General features: G+C 36.9%; 1 protein-coding gene across 1 annotated transcript in view; it reads right to left on the reverse strand.

Moving 5' to 3' along the window:
* The window catches only part of LOC5569868 (P protein), a 255338-nt gene that overhangs the window by 51800 nt on the left and 184474 nt on the right, over positions 1 to 19064 (reverse strand). Inside the window, exon 4 of the mRNA XM_021847734.1 lies at positions 3897 to 4000. Within this exon, the coding sequence (XP_021703426.1) occupies positions 3897 to 4000 (104 nt within the window). The remainder of the gene's footprint in view (positions 1 to 3896; positions 4001 to 19064) is intronic.

Consider the following 19064-nt stretch of genomic DNA (forward strand, 5'->3'; position numbering starts at 1 on the left):
TACTTTACACCCATAGACATTTATCGTTGCAAAGATCACGCGCTCTTCTTCTCTTATCGTCGACCAAATCATGTAATCAAAATCAATTCTATCTTTTAATTAGGACGGCATTATTTATAGCGCATCATATCGATGTCCAAAATAATTAATGAGGCGTTCCTCGATAAAATTTCCATGATAATTTTTCAGTTATTTACGTTGACGTTAGCAACTGGTAAAATGAATCTGCAGAGGCTTCGTATTGCTAGCCGAAATATTAAGGGATATGCACTAAAACATCTTGATGGATCGGCGCCAGGTGATCGAAAGGTGGAAGTAGCTTTACAATAAACACCTGGATAGTGCAAAGGAAAATGTGAATCACTTGATACCTTACATTTCCTAAAACTTGGAGAACTTTCAAAATTTTCTCCAAAGCTATGAAAATATTGTAGCTTGGCGGGATTTCCTAGATATCTGGACTCGCCTACAAGACCTATTATACTGCTGCTTCAACTAAAATACAATGCCATTAATAAGCTGTATTTGAGGCTTGTTGAAAAGCGAAGGAATCTTTGGGACTATGTTCCTTGACATGTTAAAACTTTATTTGCCTTTCAATAAACGTAATGTACGATTATCGCCTCGACTTTTTACCATTAAAGATTGGATTCAAAAAAATGCGAAACTTTTTTTTGTGTAACTTTTTATCGCGTGGGTAAAAATTAATGAAATTTTGGGTGATACTAGTTTTGAGTGTTATGTTTATGTGTGAAAAATCGTGCGAAATGTCAAAAAGTTTTCAAGATACATTCCAAACAAGAAGAGCTACGCCAGCAAATCTTGGGCGCGGTGATCGATAATCCTGGTCAGTCGCACAGATGGATCGGCTAAACACTTGGAATCCACCATTCCACCGTGTTCTGCGTTGTGAAGTTGTTCTAGGAGACGAAAACCATCGTTTCGGGAGCGGTCGAAAACCGAAAACGGAAGACCCAGAGAAGGCGCGGAAGATTATTTAGTACTTTAAGAATAACCTGAACCTTTCCGAGACGTGACCAAAAAGGTCAATTCGGTGAAGTGGTTCGTCCAGCAGACCATGAAGCGGGCTGGACTACGTGTTTTCAAGGTCAGGAATTTCGCCAAACAGGACTGACAAGCAAAACACGATGGCCCAATTACGTGCACGGAAGCTGTACCGTGAGCGGCTGGTCAAGCCAGGCTGTCTCGTCATGGACGACATCAAGGCGGGCACCAAACAAAACCCCGGCCTCGAGTTGTTTGTAGGTACGTCCCACATCGAGGTTCCGGAAGAGAAAGATGGACAAATTCACGAAGAAGTATCTGTTGTGGCAGGTGATTTGCGAGTGCGGACAGCCGTTCATTACAACCTGCACCATAAACGGGCAGATTTATCGAGGAATGCTTGCAGAAGCGCTTGCTGCCCTTCTTCCTCTCTCACCGTGGTCTTACGCTATTCTGACCGGATCTCACTTCGTGCCATTACGCCAAGTCTGTAATGGATTGGTACGAAGCGAAGTGCGTTAATGTGGTCTCGAAGAAGGCGAACTTCATCCGATCGAAAAGTTTTGGGCGATAATGAAGAAGAAGTTGAAAAAGCGAACATTGAAAACCGATGAAGCTTCCAAGATAAACTGGGAGAAATTGTGTAAGAAAGATGAGCAAAGCCTCACGCAAGATCTCTTGAGCAGTGTTAAGAGAAATGTACGAGCATTCAGCTTGGGGGCGCAAATTCAATAAATAAATTATGCCAAATTATAGCTACAGTCGACACTCCACATCTCGACGTTCTACATCTCGATATCTCTCCCTATGTCGATGATTTTTTCGGTACCTTCATTTTGCATACATTTTCACTCACCATATCTCGATATCCTCCTTATCTCGATATCTCCCTATCTCGATGTGATTTTCGTTCCCAATTTTCTCTCCGTATGTCGATATGTCCATTATCAAAGGTTACTAGACTAGATTTTGGAGCTTCAAAACAATTTTCGAAGACAAAATGACATCTGTTTGTGTTTAAATTTCCTGGTAACGGAGTAATTTTCAATCTAGTATTCGTTAAAAATTTGTTCTATGTCTCGATCTCTCCCTATCTCGATGGTCCCTTCGATATCGAGATGTGGAGAGCCGACTTGATCATTTTTGTGTGTCTAATTTTTTTCGAGTCCAGGCCTTATGCAATATTATGGGAAGAGACCTACTTCAACTGTGCTATAATAGACTAATGTTTTCATCCACGTGAGATATATTTCAACCCTGTTATTAAAATGATATTCAAGAAATGGCAAATGAAAAGCAAACATTTTGAAAATTAAATATTACAATCATACAAAAGGCTCTAAGTCTTTTTTGTAAATTGTTTAAAATTTTGCAAAAGACTCAGTAGCCGAATTCGGCGTCAGGAGAGGATTACGATCTCAATATGGAGAATGATTTCAACAAGATTTGGAAGAAGTGAGAAATATTGAAAAATCCAAGTATAAGAACGAATTTTCTATAATGGATTTTTTTGAATCTCATCAAGAAACTTCTAGAGAGTTACTTATTGAGCTTGAATAATACATTTAACAAAAGTTTCCAGTTAGTTTATTTTCTTGAAAAGGAAAAAAAAAACATATACATGCAGAAATAGTACCAGTTTTAAAACCGGACAAAAATCCTTGCTTTCCTGAATCAGTAAACTTTTAAAAAAGGTGATTATGAATGTATGCTTTGAAACATTAAATAGTTAAGTATTGTTAAGTTGAGTTATTTTAAGTTGATTCCGAAGATTTTTTTTATAGGATTGTGTGCATTTTTTATGAAACAGTGTTTAATGCAATATCTTTTTACCAGAGTTTCAAGATTTTCAGCTTTTTATATTTTAGTTAGCACTTATTTGTGTTGTAAAGTTTCTGTAGGAATGTTCTGTAGGAACGGTTTGCATGCCAATAAATTCTTCACATCCTGAATCCTAGAGGTGTTCTGCTGAAATTCTTGATTTTTTTGAATAGTTTTATTTAAATGCCAATAATAATAGCATTTTTTTATATTAGGGCGTCTGTACCAATGGTACAGGCAATAGTAACGGGTTGATGAAAAAAAAAAACGGATAACAACGGCCAGAAAATAACGGATGCTCGTTCTTCATATTAGAATTCGAAAGCTTTTCTATTTCACTTAAAAACAATCTTTAAATGATAAAATCATTAAATATTAAAAAAAAAAGCAATTCCTCCATTACTAGAACATGTTCCAGTAATAGTGGTATGTGCTAACTTCTGTTCCTATATATAATAGTGGGTTGCATTGATTTCCCATTGAAACTCACTATCAAAGGAACGCCCCACTATTACTAGTGCAAGGGAGCAAAAATGTTAAGTTTTTTTTAGTGTTTTCTACTACTTCCGAGCCAAGCTTTTTTTATACACATTCATATCATGTGAACAAGGGCCATGTTATGAAAATACACATACAAATAAAAATTGCCTATAACACGCTTGAAACCGCACTTCCACTATTATTGGGTTACACACTACCACTGGATCAGCCAACCTAGTAGAAAATGGATTTTTTCATTCATTTTCAATATTGTAGAAATGTTCTGAAAAGAGCTTGCAAGATTCTAGAAAAAGTGTGGCCATCCTGTTCTTATGTAAATGTCTACTATTGTTTCTGAAGGACAGAATGTGGGTCTCAAAATTTGAACCTCTTCCACGATTCATGTGGATAAGATTATGTATCATACCTTTCTACTTTATTGTATTTTAAAAGGCATAATAACTCAAAATCGTTTGATATCGATGCTTTTATATGGAGACGCATGGTTTCTAATTGTGAAACTTTTATAATGCTTATCGTATTCCAAATTTTTGATACTGTAAAATAAGAAAAGGTAAGAATCTACTCACCATGTAACCGCTCGTGCTCCTGCCGGAACGAGGCCAGACTGGGGTCCTGCCGGATCGCGGCCGGTAGTGTGCGCCATATCTCGAGCGAGGCCTCCGTCACCTGACTGAGAGAGATAATAGAGTAGTTAGGGGTGAGCTTCTGTTTCGAGCAGCCGTTCCGTTGCAGATCGTTCTTCTCCTCGTCTTCATTGAATTTGAGCAGCTTGAACACGACATTCTTGTGCTTGGTTTTGGCAGGCATGACTTGGCTTGGCAGGCTGGATGCTTGTTTTTGCTTGTTTGCTGGCTTTGGTGTGCGTGCGAGTATGTTTTTTTGTTTTGGTGTTGTAAATACTTTTGGTTTTAGATTTTCTTATCGGGTTCGGAATTGTTTCACTGACTGAGCATTGTTCCAGGTTAATACTGATTGTCTTAAATTCAATGAAAGCTTCGGTTCGGAAACTTTGTATTTTTTGATAATATTTGGTTAGTCTTAGGATTGTTACACAGCAAACGATAAATCACAGTTAGTTATCACAGCATCTACATGCAACATGGGAAATCTGATAGCTGTAAAAGTAGAAATTATTGTATTTATAACAGAACTAGTCTAGCATTCAGAGGATAGAGAAAGAGAGAAAGTAGCAAAATCACAATCAATAGAGCAAAATTCTCGTCACACATCGATCTCATGCATTATGTGAGAGCAGATCCAAACTCTAAACATCAAAATGGATCATCACCTCTGGTCCATATTTCAGTCCGTACGCAATTTTGAACAAGTTTCTACCCCGAGTAGAGAATTTCGTTTGGGGGAAATCGGGTAGGGGTAATTCACTTTTTCACTGTTTCACTATATGGGATATTCTCCTGTCGTTCACTGAGGATGTCGGGTAGATCACACACATTTATTCGGAGCGAGCAGCAGTTTCACAGCAGTTCATGGCTGAGCACTGGTCCACGTTGTGTTTGTGTGTGGTGCGTTTTGTCCAACCTTATAGTAGTCTACTGTACTCCTTATAGTCCGAAACGGGGCGAAAAGATTTGAAGAGATGAAAATTTGTTTCTTTGTTTTTGCATTTTGGCTCCTGACTTTGGCACATCTTTCAGTACGATTTATGTGTCATAACATCATTACGTTGCTAGACAAATGGGTTTGTGATTTCGAGGGATGATTTTTTTTCTGTTTGGTGGGTGGAAATAAAAGAATTTCACCGGTGTGGGTGGATTAAGTGTTTCTCTTCTATCATTGTCTGTTGGAATATATGAAATATATCTTCAACAGCTCAAGTTGTTGATGAAAATACAATTTCAAAACTTGTTAAATTCAAGCTTAAACAAATAACAATTTCAGCAATGCATATACCGTAATTTCGGGTGAAATTGATCATTTTTCACGGTTTTTCTAGGCTATTTTCTATAATGTTAACAATCCCAAACAACTAAATGCAGCAAAACAAGTACGAAGGTGAGCCTCATCGACTTATGTACCGAAATTTTCTAACAAATGTCATTTTAGTATTAACAAATACCTCTAAAATAAAAAATCAGAGGATCTCATTTCGGGGTGAAATTGATCACTTGTCAATGCCATTATTGTTAGTTTCCGAAACAACTCTATATGATAAATTTGAGCACCCTAAATCCGAATATGCTTGTAAAATTCTTAACAATGCAATATTTATATAAATAACGAATAGTTAAATTTCAAGAATTACGCTGAAAACGCCTAAATGTATGCAATTTCCTAAGGAATTCAATGATATCTAACAGAAATTCAATTATTTCAACCATATGAGCCAATTGGTACGAGTTTTGGTGATGAAATCTGGTTTGGGGATATATCTCAAGCATCCTCACAAACTTTCAGGTTTATACCATGTTCATATCCTTGCTTATAAATAGAAGTTCATAGGTGTTTGTCAATACTGCACCGTGCATGATTTTGAAATTTTACGTTATTTTCATAGTAATAAACATTCTTTAACGCAAAAAACTTCACAACACACAATTCGTCAATAGTAACGGCAAGCAACGTTCATTTACTGCAGCTTACATCAATATTTGTGCTCCATTACGAGTAAATAAAATCGTGTGATACGATGATCAATTTCACCCTTCTGATCAATTACACCCGATTTTACGGTAATCGCATGTTACTCTCTCCAAATATAGTTAAATTAATTTGAAATTAGTATAAAGAAGGTGCAACGAATCTCAAAATAGATTAGAATAACGTGGGGAAAACGTTGGTGAAGGATAAAACTTGCTTTTGAGGATTTGTGTCAAATGTTATTGAAATAAGAAATATTATATAACCTATTTGAGAATTGCAAAGTCAAATCACCCAGCCAACCAGAAGTTGCATAAAAAATTAACAAATTGCATCTCACCCGCATTACATGATGTGCGAAATCGTTTGGACTATGAGTTTCCTCGCATAAAATGCTTCTCTTGGATTCACATGTGCACTTCTTTTCGTCCCTCAACGCACTCGCTTTGTATGCTATTTTTCATCATTTAAAATTATTGCACAAATATCACCTTCAGTTTTGTACGTATAAGGCCTTTTCGCGACATCTTATACGTACAATTTTGTATATATAAGCATCGCATCACGCAAAAGGTACCAGTATCGGACACTTAAGCATCAAAAATTAATATATCTGAATTTATTGGTTTTATTCGAACGAAAAATTCCACGAAAAAATGGATTCGATTACTAGGTTTTTGCTGTTAACAACTCAATCATTTTAAGACCATCAATCAATTTTGCATAACAGGACGCGCGTCAAGTGTTCCATACATGTTGACGCTGCCGAACATAATCGTCTACCAAAGATAAACCTTTCTAACCTTCCAATGCAAACAACAAAGCTCACCAACTGGCTGTGACTCTTTTGTTACAAAACAAAGACTACTCCCTACCCTTGGTGCAGCGCTGCCATTGCCTGTGGTGTCATCGTCGTTGTCACGTGGAATTGACACCCTCTGGCATTTCTGCTATTTACCCCAAACAGCACCCGCCAATGCGTTTCCATTTACGCTCTCGTAAATTGCCCCTCCGACAATCAGCACCATTTTTTTCTCGGTCGTTTAATTCGTAACTTCCCGCCCATACTCCAGAGCCATGACGACACTAGCGACAGTGCCTACCAGGTCCTCCACTGGCTGTTCGATGCTCGTATCCAGTCAGTGGCGTCTGTCGTCTTCTGATCCGGTGATGTATGGATGATCCGAATTGGAAACGGTCACCCCATACTGTCATAATTACAGTGGTCGACATTCGTTTAGTCAATCCAACAGATGATTGAAATAATATCCATTAAATTATTTTTTGATATTTACTGATATTTGATACGGGTTTAAAGTTTTGCAAACTTCCGCAAAACCCCAAACAAAATAAGCCCAAAATGGATAAGTTTCTTCAGCAATTTTTTTCAATAAAGCTTCAATAACAAAGTTTGAAAATCAACTTGAATATGGCTGTTCTAAGGATGTTGGAAGTATTATTTAAGTTTCTCCATATAAATGTTTATATAAATCTTCAACGTCCTTTGCCCATTTTTAAATCTTCCCAAAAAATTGATGAAAATTTGACAGAACTCATTCTTTACCATAAAGACTATAATGAAGACATGGGAGATGGAAATTTAAATCTTTGTTTGTAATGTTAATCGCCCTAACACATACTGTAAGAAAAACAAAGCAAAAATTACGGTAAATTACATATTTAGTTCAAATATATTCGCCAAACCGTGTTGCACTTCATTATAGATTATTTTTTTTAAATTGAGACTTTTTTATTTTTTTCCGGCAAAAAAATCTTATATTTTGAGAGGTTTTTATTTGATATGCGGATTTTGTCTTTTATTTCTGCCGTATTTAGAGCAAGTAGTTAGCATACTTTTCCAAATTTCTATAAAAACTAATTTATTCTAAGCAAATTTGTCACTGTAGTGACTCAATCTTGAATTTAAAAAAAAAACTTTGTTTAAGGAAGCATTTTTGTAAGAAACATAGCAAAATATGACGAAAAATATCATGAAAATATGACTTAACATGGAGTTCCGCTCATTTGAGGTTCAAAAAGAGACAGTAAAAATATGCTTTGTTAATCAACACATGTGAATCTTACTGTTCCTGCAGCATTGAGGCATCATGTTATATTGATTGAATAAATTGGTCTCACAACTGCACTAAAACTCACGCTATTGTTATACAGGTATGTTCCGCCACGTATGATATGTTTGCCACGTTTCGATTTCTCCAACAAATTATTCCGTTTTTGTCAACACACAGAAATAGATTTATTTGAAATGCTTAGAATAGGTAGGTGTCAAGTCATATAGTATTCAATAAAGTTTGACTTTTTTATATCCACTAATCAATTAGAGTTTTTGAACTTAGCTTTGGTGTGGCCATTTCCTAGCCACAACTTAAGAAAATTGCAAAGACCTTTTCTTTTTTTTTTATAAAACATAGCATCATAGAATGTTAGACATGAATGTGGTACACGAATTAAAGATACTGTTGATACTGGACGATCATACGTCACGCACGTTCCCATCCCAAATTTATTTGAAGTCCTGATCTATGAGCAAACACATGGAGACCGAAATGTTAATTAAGAGTCGTACACAAATTGCCATACGCCCATTGTAATTGTAATTTATTGACAAAACAGGAAACATGTTAGTTTTTTCTAACTTCAAATCATTTTAAAAGTTATTCATAAACCTATTAACAAAGGCGTTTCTAATCAAAAAGTTCCAATTTGGGAATGCTTTTTCTGAAACATGCACACTTCAGTGTTTTTGATGAACTTATTTAATATCAGTTTTACTGAACAATAACTGGAACTAGCTTCAAAATGTAAATCAGCACAATCATCTTACCGATAAGATTTTGGCAACTCAAAGCAAAGGAAGCTGTAAATATTTACTTGAGCTTGCAAAACTTTCGCAACATAATCTCACATTTATTTGCCAATCGGATGTGGCCACAAATGCAAAAAATGCATTTTGGCAAAACGCTCAGTTAATAAATGTTTGTGTTTATAAGAACACTAAGCTGAGAAGATGCTTCTTTCTCATTTGGGATGTAATGCCATAAAGAAGAAGAAGACGAAGAAGCAGATAGATGAGGATGAAGAGAAGAAAAAGAAGTTGTTTCTTGTTGAATATGCCCTGAAAAGTAAAGATCAACTTGACTTACTTCCTTGTTGTTATTTTTACAAATATGACTCATCTCATATTGCACAGTACATTTATGTGATGATTGTTTTAATATTCCATATTAAATTTATTTACATTTTGACCAAAATAACAAACTTTAAATGTTTAACACTGAATCATAATGATTGATGGGGTATGCAACCAACATTCATTACGAGCCTACATGAATGAACAACATTAATGCAATAATATTGTTAATATTAAACAATAAAAATGTATTTTATCCTGCCAAAACTGCAAATTCATTTTAAAATTTGTAAAATATTTTATCTAAGAAAATTATTCCGTGTTTGTCAACTGAAAATTGCCGAACGTATTGATAAAAACGGGACATACCTGTATGCAGTTGTGTTCAGAATAATAGTTGTGAAAGCCGATTTTGAAAATGCTCAATTTTGGCATGCTGTAAATTTGCTTTGCTGTCAGGCATATGCATGCCTCTTCGGAAACGTAAAGATGTTTGAAAATCGTTTAAATTACATGTGGCCACATTTCCATGAGGAAACCAGGTGTCCGGAAGACTCCCGGAATGTGGCCAATGTGACCAAAATGATTGAAAAAGTCTTTAATGTACTTGATTCGTGAAATCTTTAAGACTGGTATGTCGTCCTGCTTCGTAACCATAAATGGCTACTTCCCTAGAGGAATCAAGTGTCCAGAAGACTACCGAAATGCCACTAAAATATCCTAAGTGGTTTAAAGTGAGCTCATTTCGATACTGAACTTAAGTACAATTCGGCTAAACGAAGGTCGAGAATGACATTTGTTTTGGCCTTTGTTTTTTTTTTATTATTTTCGTTTATATTTACAGTCACCCTACAGTTACGGATAGCACACAGATACGGATCAGAGTTGGTTTTAACAGAGAATATCTCATTAAATAAAGTTGTATTCACGCAGTATACATTTTATTTACGTGAACCATAAATCTATACAGCATTGCAATCAATTGTAACTTGCCTAAGCACATTTTTCCCGTCCGTTGGAAATAAAATGTCAACCATATGCCTGCACGGAGAAATCAAACTACCCAAAAATTAAATACTTTTAACTCTAATTTGAGTAAACTGCATTTAGTTTTAACCCACGATTGGGTTGTTTTGCCGCTCACGCAACAGCATTGATGTCAATACAGAGAGAGACGTACCGACTAAGCGTCGAATGTCCGTGGAATAATCCAAATTCGGGTTCTATCGAGTTTACCTAAATTTAAGTAGTTTTAACCTACTCCGGAGACATCGAAAGCTTACGCTTGGTAAAAATCTGGGTCCGCTCAATATAAAACGTCACATGGGCCGATCCCTACCAGAAAGCGAGCCTGTTCGCGGCAGCCTTTAGCGTTTTTAAAAAGCTAGATATGCCAGGTAACCCAAATTTGGGTTATTCCACGGAAAAGCCGTATTAAGAAAAATAAGTCCAAGTTGGGTTGATTTGTGGCTCCGTGTAGAAGCGTTGATTCATATCTGTAATGCACTGAACCCATACCACAGTTATAAATCAAATATAAGACGATTCCTAAAGAAACGCAAATCGTTTGCTTTCACTAACACACATTCGTTTACCTCGTAGATGAATTGCTGTTATAGTGTTCTGATCCATAATACACGGTAAAATATTCTGTGTCAGAAATGATTATTTTTGCTGACTGGGCCACCCACCACCTTACTGGTATGTTTGACTGAAATATTTTTTATCAATTTGAATTCGTCTACAGACATGGTAAAATCAAGCGCAAGGTCTGCTGAAAGTTGTCGGTGCGAGCACTTAAGTTAACTCCCTAAAATTGTAGCTTTTATCGCACAATTGTTTTGCGTGTATGAGTCGATTTTTCGATGATTCATAATACGGACCAACGTCTATCAGTGATCCACATCGGTGGATGGACAACGTTTGAAATTTCGATAGAAATCGATACTTTTTGGTAAAAGATTTTGAGGTGTATTCCCGAATACAACTACATAGGGGAATTTTGTTCTGTACAGCGTCAACATAATTTTTAATCATATTTTATTCTGAAAAAAAGGATCTTAGTTGATCCATAACTGTGGGGTGACTGTAAGTGCGGTACATCACCTACTTATGAAACAGTAGGGGGTCCTGGGGTAAAATGGGGCACCACTTTGTATTGTATTGTATTTCAAATAATCCATCTGACATAATGCAGTCTTAATGAATGAACTACATGATCTAATTATAAATAACACAGAACAGTCAGTTTCTACCAAAGTACTCCTCAAAACGATTCCGAAGTGTTGTAATCAATGTGCCATGGCCCCCGGGCCCCCACATTTTAGGGGCCCCCACAAATTACGACTAAAATATTTATTATTGCATATTATAGAACTACAGTTGACTCTTCACATCTCGATGTTCTATATCTCGATATGTCTCCCTATGGCGATGATTTCTTCGGTTCCTTTAACATATATTTTTCCTCCCCATATCTCGATATCCTCCTTATCTCGATATCTCTGTATCTTAATGTGCTCTTGTTGATTTTTCGTTCCCGGTTTTCTCTTCGTATGCCGATAGGCCCCTTATCAAAGATTACTAGATCAAATTTTCTTGATCCAAAATAGTTTAAGAGCACGACATCTGCATGATTATTTTTTTTTCTATTTTCCTGACTATGAGACGTTTTTTCAATCTAGTATTCATTAAAAATATGTTCTTTGTTTCGATCTTTTCCTATCTCAATGGTATCTTCGATATCAAGATGTGGAGAGTCGTCTGAAGATTGTGCTACTTTGCCCCGAATGTCGTTTCCCCGAATTCCCCGTTTCCTCGAATGCCATTCCCCCGAATGACCCGTTTCCCCGAAAAGTGTAGCAGTTCAAATAGGTGCTATAATAGTTTTCAGTAGCAGGATAGTGAATTTGAAAGAATGGTAAGCAATCAAAAGAAGAAAGTATTTAGTCATTCTCGACTATACACATGTTACCAAAAATGCTGAGGACGGAAAAACTCGTAAGAACCGCCAACCAAACAAAGGAGGGTGCATGTCAGATGACCAGTACATTTACCCATATTTAAATGTATACAGTTATGTCAAATATGAGTGACAAAAACTTTTCGGGGAAGTGGGCTATTCGTGGAAACGGGGAACTGGTGTTCGAGGAACTGACATTCGGGGAACCGACATTCGGGGAAACGTAGCACAACCCGTCTGAATTACAAATCTATTTAGGGGTACAAACTTTTTCTGAATCAAAGATTCAAAAATATTTAATATGATTTTGAAATAACAGTCGGGATTCACACAAAACAAACTCAATCCGAAATAATAAAACACAATATTAGTAACTCAAAAACTATGTAGGTCAAAAAAAGGTGTCTCATCCTCATGGAATATGTTCCATTATTTTGGATCTTAGAGAAATATGCATACATGTCGAAATCTTAATGAACGCTCATACTTATATTAGAACATTTATATTAGGGGCACCTAAAATCTGGTGTGTTAAATAGTTATTAAATAAATTTACGCAATGGGTTCATGAGAGCAAACAAATGTTCGAAATGAGTCGAAATGTTGTGAAAATTCATAATATTACACAAAACATCATTTACGAGATCACATAATATTTCCGGTTCATGATTTTAAGGAAAAAAGAGCGAAAATTCGCTGAAACAACCACCTTTTCCATAAAATTAACAGCTGCCGCCTGCGAACGTATTCGAACGTATGATTGAAAAATCCTGGCAATTGAGCACAAAACATGAAAAAATGTCAAACCAAACCGTCCCAACATGCAATTCACCCATAAAATAGCAAAACTTCTTTTATTTTACTTAACAGAAAATTTAAACAAACCGCCTCCAGAGTATTGCCATAAATGGGTTCTCTGTCTTTGTGGCTGGTATCGCCCTAGTGGATATAAGACGGTATCCAACTTCAAACTCTAAATTTGATTGCTCAGCATCTACATTTGTTCATTTGTTTTCACTAAGCAACATACATTTATCAATTGAAGTAATTTTACCAGATTGAAACATATATTTCGAGACGGATGTCCTATAGCAAACTGCTAAGGAGGTGACATTATGTTTGAGTCAAGATTTCCAAATATTCATTTTTCGAAGTGTATTGCACGCATGTTCTAATAGTTTTATCATTCCTGTGTACATTTGCTGTTATATTCTAGTGGAACAAAGAGAAAAATCTAATTTAATTTTCATTATTGCCATAATGGGTGCAATGCCTATAATTGATATTTTTACTCTATTTCAGAATTACTAAAGAGTTAAACCCGGCTAAACGAATGTCCACCACTGTTGTAGCGAAACATAATCACTTTCACGTCCAATGTGCTTTCAGAGATGAAATTTGCCACGATTTGCGAATTTACACATTCAATCCCGGAATCGCGTATTTGAAGCGTCGTCACAAGGAATCCAGAGTACGAACTCGTGCCAACGAATTCAACGAATTCACAATGGACCCCTTCAATTGTAGTAAAACGCGGCGTTGATGAGCCCATTGTTGCGCGACCAGTTACTACTTAATCCGCGAGGGGTTCGAGCTTTGCGATTACTAATTGAATGGCACCGGGCGAAAAAGATTAAGATTCATCGGCGGACCGGGGTTCTACTAATTGAACCCACGCGTCATGCTGTGCTCCGATTGGCTCAGGTGACTCCAGGAATTTGTTTTATGACACGTGGACAGGAGACGACGACGTGTGGGTATCTGCGTTTGACGTCCAAACGCCACTGATTTGTTGGGGCTCGCTGATAATCCAGGACAGGGCGGTGATTACAAACGGGCGATATCTCGTCCAGTGTAATCAATCATCCGAATACGCATAGTGTGGAGCTGAGATTAAAAAGCGATAATTGAATGCTCGTATTAATTCCGAGCTGGCCAACGGAAAAAATTATCGGCTTTCGGTGAATGCGAACTGTGCTCGAGTTTTTAAGATATCCTGATAATCCTAGAAGTACTCAAACATATAAAGAAATATGGGGCAAAAGTTCGACCTTAGTGGAACAGTTAATACACTAAATCCAAAAAATCGTTTGACGTTCGTTGTACTTTTCTTCGCTTACATGATTCTATAATATGAATCGTTGAATAACCAAAAACTGGGGATTTTGCTTTAAGCACAGAAAGCTTTGTTGAGCGATATCAATAAAATGCAATAAACGCGTAGAAGTACATAAAATAAAGACGACCTTGTTACTCAAGAATGCAGGTCAGCGGTTTTACCGTAGCCAATTCCTGTTCTAGATCGGCCAATAATGTCATGGGTGTTACTTTAACCTGTTTTACACCTCTCTTCTCACGCATACTCATAGCTGCGCCCGCCTCCCGATCCTTCATTATTTTGCATTCGTATTTTTTGCATAGTAACGTTCCCATTTATAGTCGTTGACAGGTAAGCACCCGTTCAGATCTAGCTTCCAGTTCCATTTAGGTGCATGAGCAATAAGATGTGCTGCATTCGACATTTTTGTTAATTCAACTTTACAAGTAAATTTAATACCAGTTTTTTGAACATAAAAAATGGCTTCTTTTAAATATACTCAAAACCATGGCTTCTTCTAATTAAATTTTTCTTTGGTAATCAATATCAAACTTAGAATACTTACTGTGTTCCTCAGAAAATGAAATATCTATCAAAATTTGGATAATTTTTACATTTGATAAGAAAAAGCAATTCTCAGGTTTTTTTTTTCAAACAAAAGACAGATTTGTGCAGATTCTCACCCATACGGTTCGAACACATCAAATCACAGGTACAGAGGGGCGTAGTGTTTCCTACACCAACATATTGAGCATTTTGCACCTTATTAGACTACTGTGCAGAAAATATTTGCACAGTGAACAATTGCACACTTCACACAACCACGTACTTTAGAGTTTGAAAGCATGCTTTGATACTAACTTTTTAAGTGTTTGTTTTGATTTGGGGAAATGATTCAACTGACGAACTAAATTTACTCGGTCCGGGAATGCAATCCGAACATTGCCAGAAATGCCACCCAAAGAAAGATACAATGGCTTGTGCAGATATCATACCTGGTATACCTCTAGATGACAAGTTAAGTTCGATCCTCAACGTGAAATAGTTGGGTGAGCCGTTGGACAGCGGCGAGGATCAAGTTAGTAAAAGTTCTTTCGCTAGGAGGAATGCTGAATCGCTAATCGATTACGTACTGTATCTGCGGAAACGGCTCTGATTCCGAAGACGATTTAGATGATGGATCATCAGATAATATCTTCACAAAGAAAAAAAAAATATCCATCCCAATTGCAGATGCTGGCTGTTGGCTGCCGCTCGCGATTTTAAGACCCAGGAAAAGGGACAAGAGAAATGAAGTTTGTTTGTGGGATGTAGCTGGCAATACGGTAGACACTTTTCTATACCAATGCTAATTACTTTCTAATAAACATAACTAAAAAAAAGTTTTCATTTCTCTGCTTGAAATTATTTTGAAACGTCATAAATAGCTTTCGAGGCATACGCCTACTGATGTTAGTGAGTGTGCAAATTGTCTCTAGCACATGAACAATTTCAATAGAATCTAAAAATTCGTGCAATGGTCAATAACAATCTCGAAACAAAACAAGTCGATCTAGTCGGATCGTTCCTTGCTTTGTGGCCGTACAAGGTTACCTCGAAGACAAACAACAACATTAGGACTGATGGCGACAACGTCACCTCGCCTTTCGGGATTCTGTTCTGTTCTGGTCCGGATTCAAATCAGCTGTTGTTGATTCAAGTTCAAACAGGCAGTCAACATTGCTGAGGAGGGGTCCTACTGCCTAGACGTTTCGGAGTAAATATGTTGCCGTATTTACAAAAGAAGTTCCAGATGAATGGTTCTAGGGATAAGATTAGAATGGCTAAATATAGAGAGGCCTGTTCTTCATTCTTCACACACGTCATTGATTAGAATTAATCGATTAATGTGCTGGGGTAGGTTAATCGTGGTTTAACATTAGGGTGAGCCAGAATAATCAAAAATGACAATGAACAGTTCAAATTCCGATATGGACATTCGACCACTCATCAACTTTTACGTGTAACAATTTTGATTCGTTCCAACAAATCTGAAGGCTATTCTAATGGTTTCGCTCTTCTAGACATAGAAAAAGGATTAGATCAGTGAATCAATTGTCACCCAAAAGGCAGCAACAAAGACATTGTCATCTCCTGTTCTTGTTGCAACAATTTAATTCCGCAACATCAGTTTATCACCACTTGAACAGAATATGTCAATGATCGATCATCACGTTCACAGCGATTTTCCGGGCTTCGAATTGCAATTTTCGAGAACTTTCTGCGTGTTAGTAAACATTGACACATTATCTAACAGCATACTTTAAACAAATTTGGTTTTGTGTTTGAAATAACTGATTAATCGCGAGTTGAAAAAGTTGCAACAATGTTGCGCTCTGTGATTATCATGACAATATTGCTTCTGATTTTATCGTTATCCGCAAAAGTTGGAGTTGGAGCGAGCCTGCTTTGTTGTTTGTTTTTCGTCTGTTTTGATGACAATTTGATTCACTGGATTAGACAGTAAAGCATGATTGTTAAATCTAAAAAAAAAAAAATTTCCGACGTACATTGTCAGAATAATTCAAAGTTATCTATCAAATCGTACACTTCAGGTTAATTAACAGAATCAGACCACCTCATTTAACATGTTTATGACGGGTTTCGGAAAGAACCGCGCCTTCCCATCGGTCCCGTGTAAACAAATTTTCGATGTAATTCCCCGTTGAACGAAGAAAAAGTGCGATTTTACAACCGATAAGGAGGCTCGTCTAATCCGGTTTCCTGTTGTTTTGTATTGAACCAGGTCAATGGCGTTCTTTCCATTTTGGAACCCTTTTTTTGGAATTGGTACAGTTCCGCGTGGGGGAAAATGTGACACCAAAGTCACTCACACCAACAGGACCAAACAGCAGTCTGGGCAGAATGAGTTTGACACATAAATCGTGATAAAAATTCGTGGTCAGTAGGAAGAAGGCAGCCGTTAGCAAAAATAAGAATGGCAAAGATCGTCGCCGTGCTCATTCCTTCTTGATTTTCTTCACAATTTAAATGGTTCACTGTCAGTTGTACGCGCCAGGCGTCGATTTTCCAACCGCGTCGCGACGTTTTCTTCTTATCAAATTGGTTCGATTGTTTTCTTCGGGCATTTTTGGCGCAGAGATTTTCTTTTTTTACACACTCTCGGGGTCACCCACCGTCGTCGCCCATTCGCCGTTGGTTACCGATATAGAAATTGTATTAATTCGCGACAGCTCTGAGACCGTTCGTGCGTGAATTTTTTTCCCTCTATTCTTCAACAGATTTATGAATGATTTTCACTCGCGACATATCACCAAGGGCGAATTGAAATTCTCAAACACTACCCCGAAGGCACTTGATCAACACTTTTTCCTTTCTCTTTTTTTGAATCACGCCGTTCCGGAGTCCTTATTTCGTCCCTTTGCTTCTCTACGAGTTTCACCCAAAGTCAAACGCCGAAATAATTCAGCCGGCTAATGGTCGGGAAAATCCATTTTTTTCTATTTGTGGCAATTTTCTGTTTCTCTTTCTCTCGGACTCTATCCACTAATACCAGCAGTGTGGGACGGGGGATTTATGCTAGCGAATGGTCCTTTCCCCAACCGTCCTTGGCGCATTGGTACAGCATTCTCACTGATGGTGCGGCGTTTGGCGGAGGTAGCTTGGAATATTGATGTGCGATTTAGGATAATTGAGGGGCCGAAACGGAAAGGAGTGTAGAGTAAAGTGGGACAAAAGTTCGACCTCGAAAAGTCGAAAAGAAATAAACACAACACAGAGAATCTTCAACATATTGGTTACAAATTTGCTAAACAAACTTGGGTCAACATATTTATTCATTTTTAGTTATAACAATTTTAAAATTGATTGCCAATTTTAAAATAAATTGAACGAACTTTTATTTCACCGGTGGGCAAGAGTTCGAATCTAGTGTGGCGCAAAAGTTCGTCACCTGACAGGCATACTTTATATTTTTATGTTCATTCACAATGGACAAGCACATTGTCTTTTACAACCCTCAATTTCAACCCCCTCAATTTCAAATAAAAAACACTTAAATCTGAATGAAACATTTGCCAAAATTCACGTATAAACTGTGTTCCAAAAGCAGTTGTTGTCTCGGTGAACACACTAATTGCTACAATATCGATACGATTCAAATTCCGGACACGCTCTGTTCGGGAAATGTCCCAATCTTAGTCGTTCAAAAGTTCCCACTTGAAACGCTCGCTTTAACAGATATTGTAAAAATATATCTCATAAAATTTATAATACACAACTAACTATGAAGTCTCTTTTATGGTTTTGTGAAATTTGCCAATAACCCAGCGTAACAGTGTAAAATTACATTTTTACGAGTCATAAGGGTCAAATTAAGTGTCTCTAGTAGATCTGAGATAGGCCGTTCTCAGAAATGTTCCAGCACGTCACAATGGTTAGCTACGGGTCGCTGAACTTGTATTAAACTCTGGTTTCATTGATGTTCACATTAAATTTAAAGTATTATTTATCAAACTTTTTTGTAATATAATTCACCAAAATATAGGGTGCAGAGCTACTTGAGCACTTCCATGATTCACTTTGGCATGGGGGGTTTTCCTTGGCTGAACACCTTGCAAAAAGAAGCACTTTAGTACGATGCATATTGTGACCAAATATGAGCTCAGTAGCTTTCAAAAAACCTCACTGCCAAAGTGAATCAAAAGTGCCAAGTATAGGATCTGGCACCCTACTTTAACTTACATTTCAGATATGATTTGGTTGAAATTGCACGATTAAATATAGATTGAATCAATTTTTTTAACTTTGCAGACTTCATACAAAATTTTAATTTCTCTTATGAGGCAAAATATAATACTTTTCTTAATCATCAAAACAATTATTTTGAGCTTCAAATGTATCATGATTTTTGTTGGTGAACACTG

The sequence above is a fragment of the Aedes aegypti genome, chromosome 2 (genome assembly GCF_002204515.2).
Source record: "Aedes aegypti strain LVP_AGWG chromosome 2, AaegL5.0 Primary Assembly, whole genome shotgun sequence".
NCBI classification, from domain to species: Eukaryota; Metazoa; Arthropoda; class Insecta; order Diptera; family Culicidae; genus Aedes; species Aedes aegypti.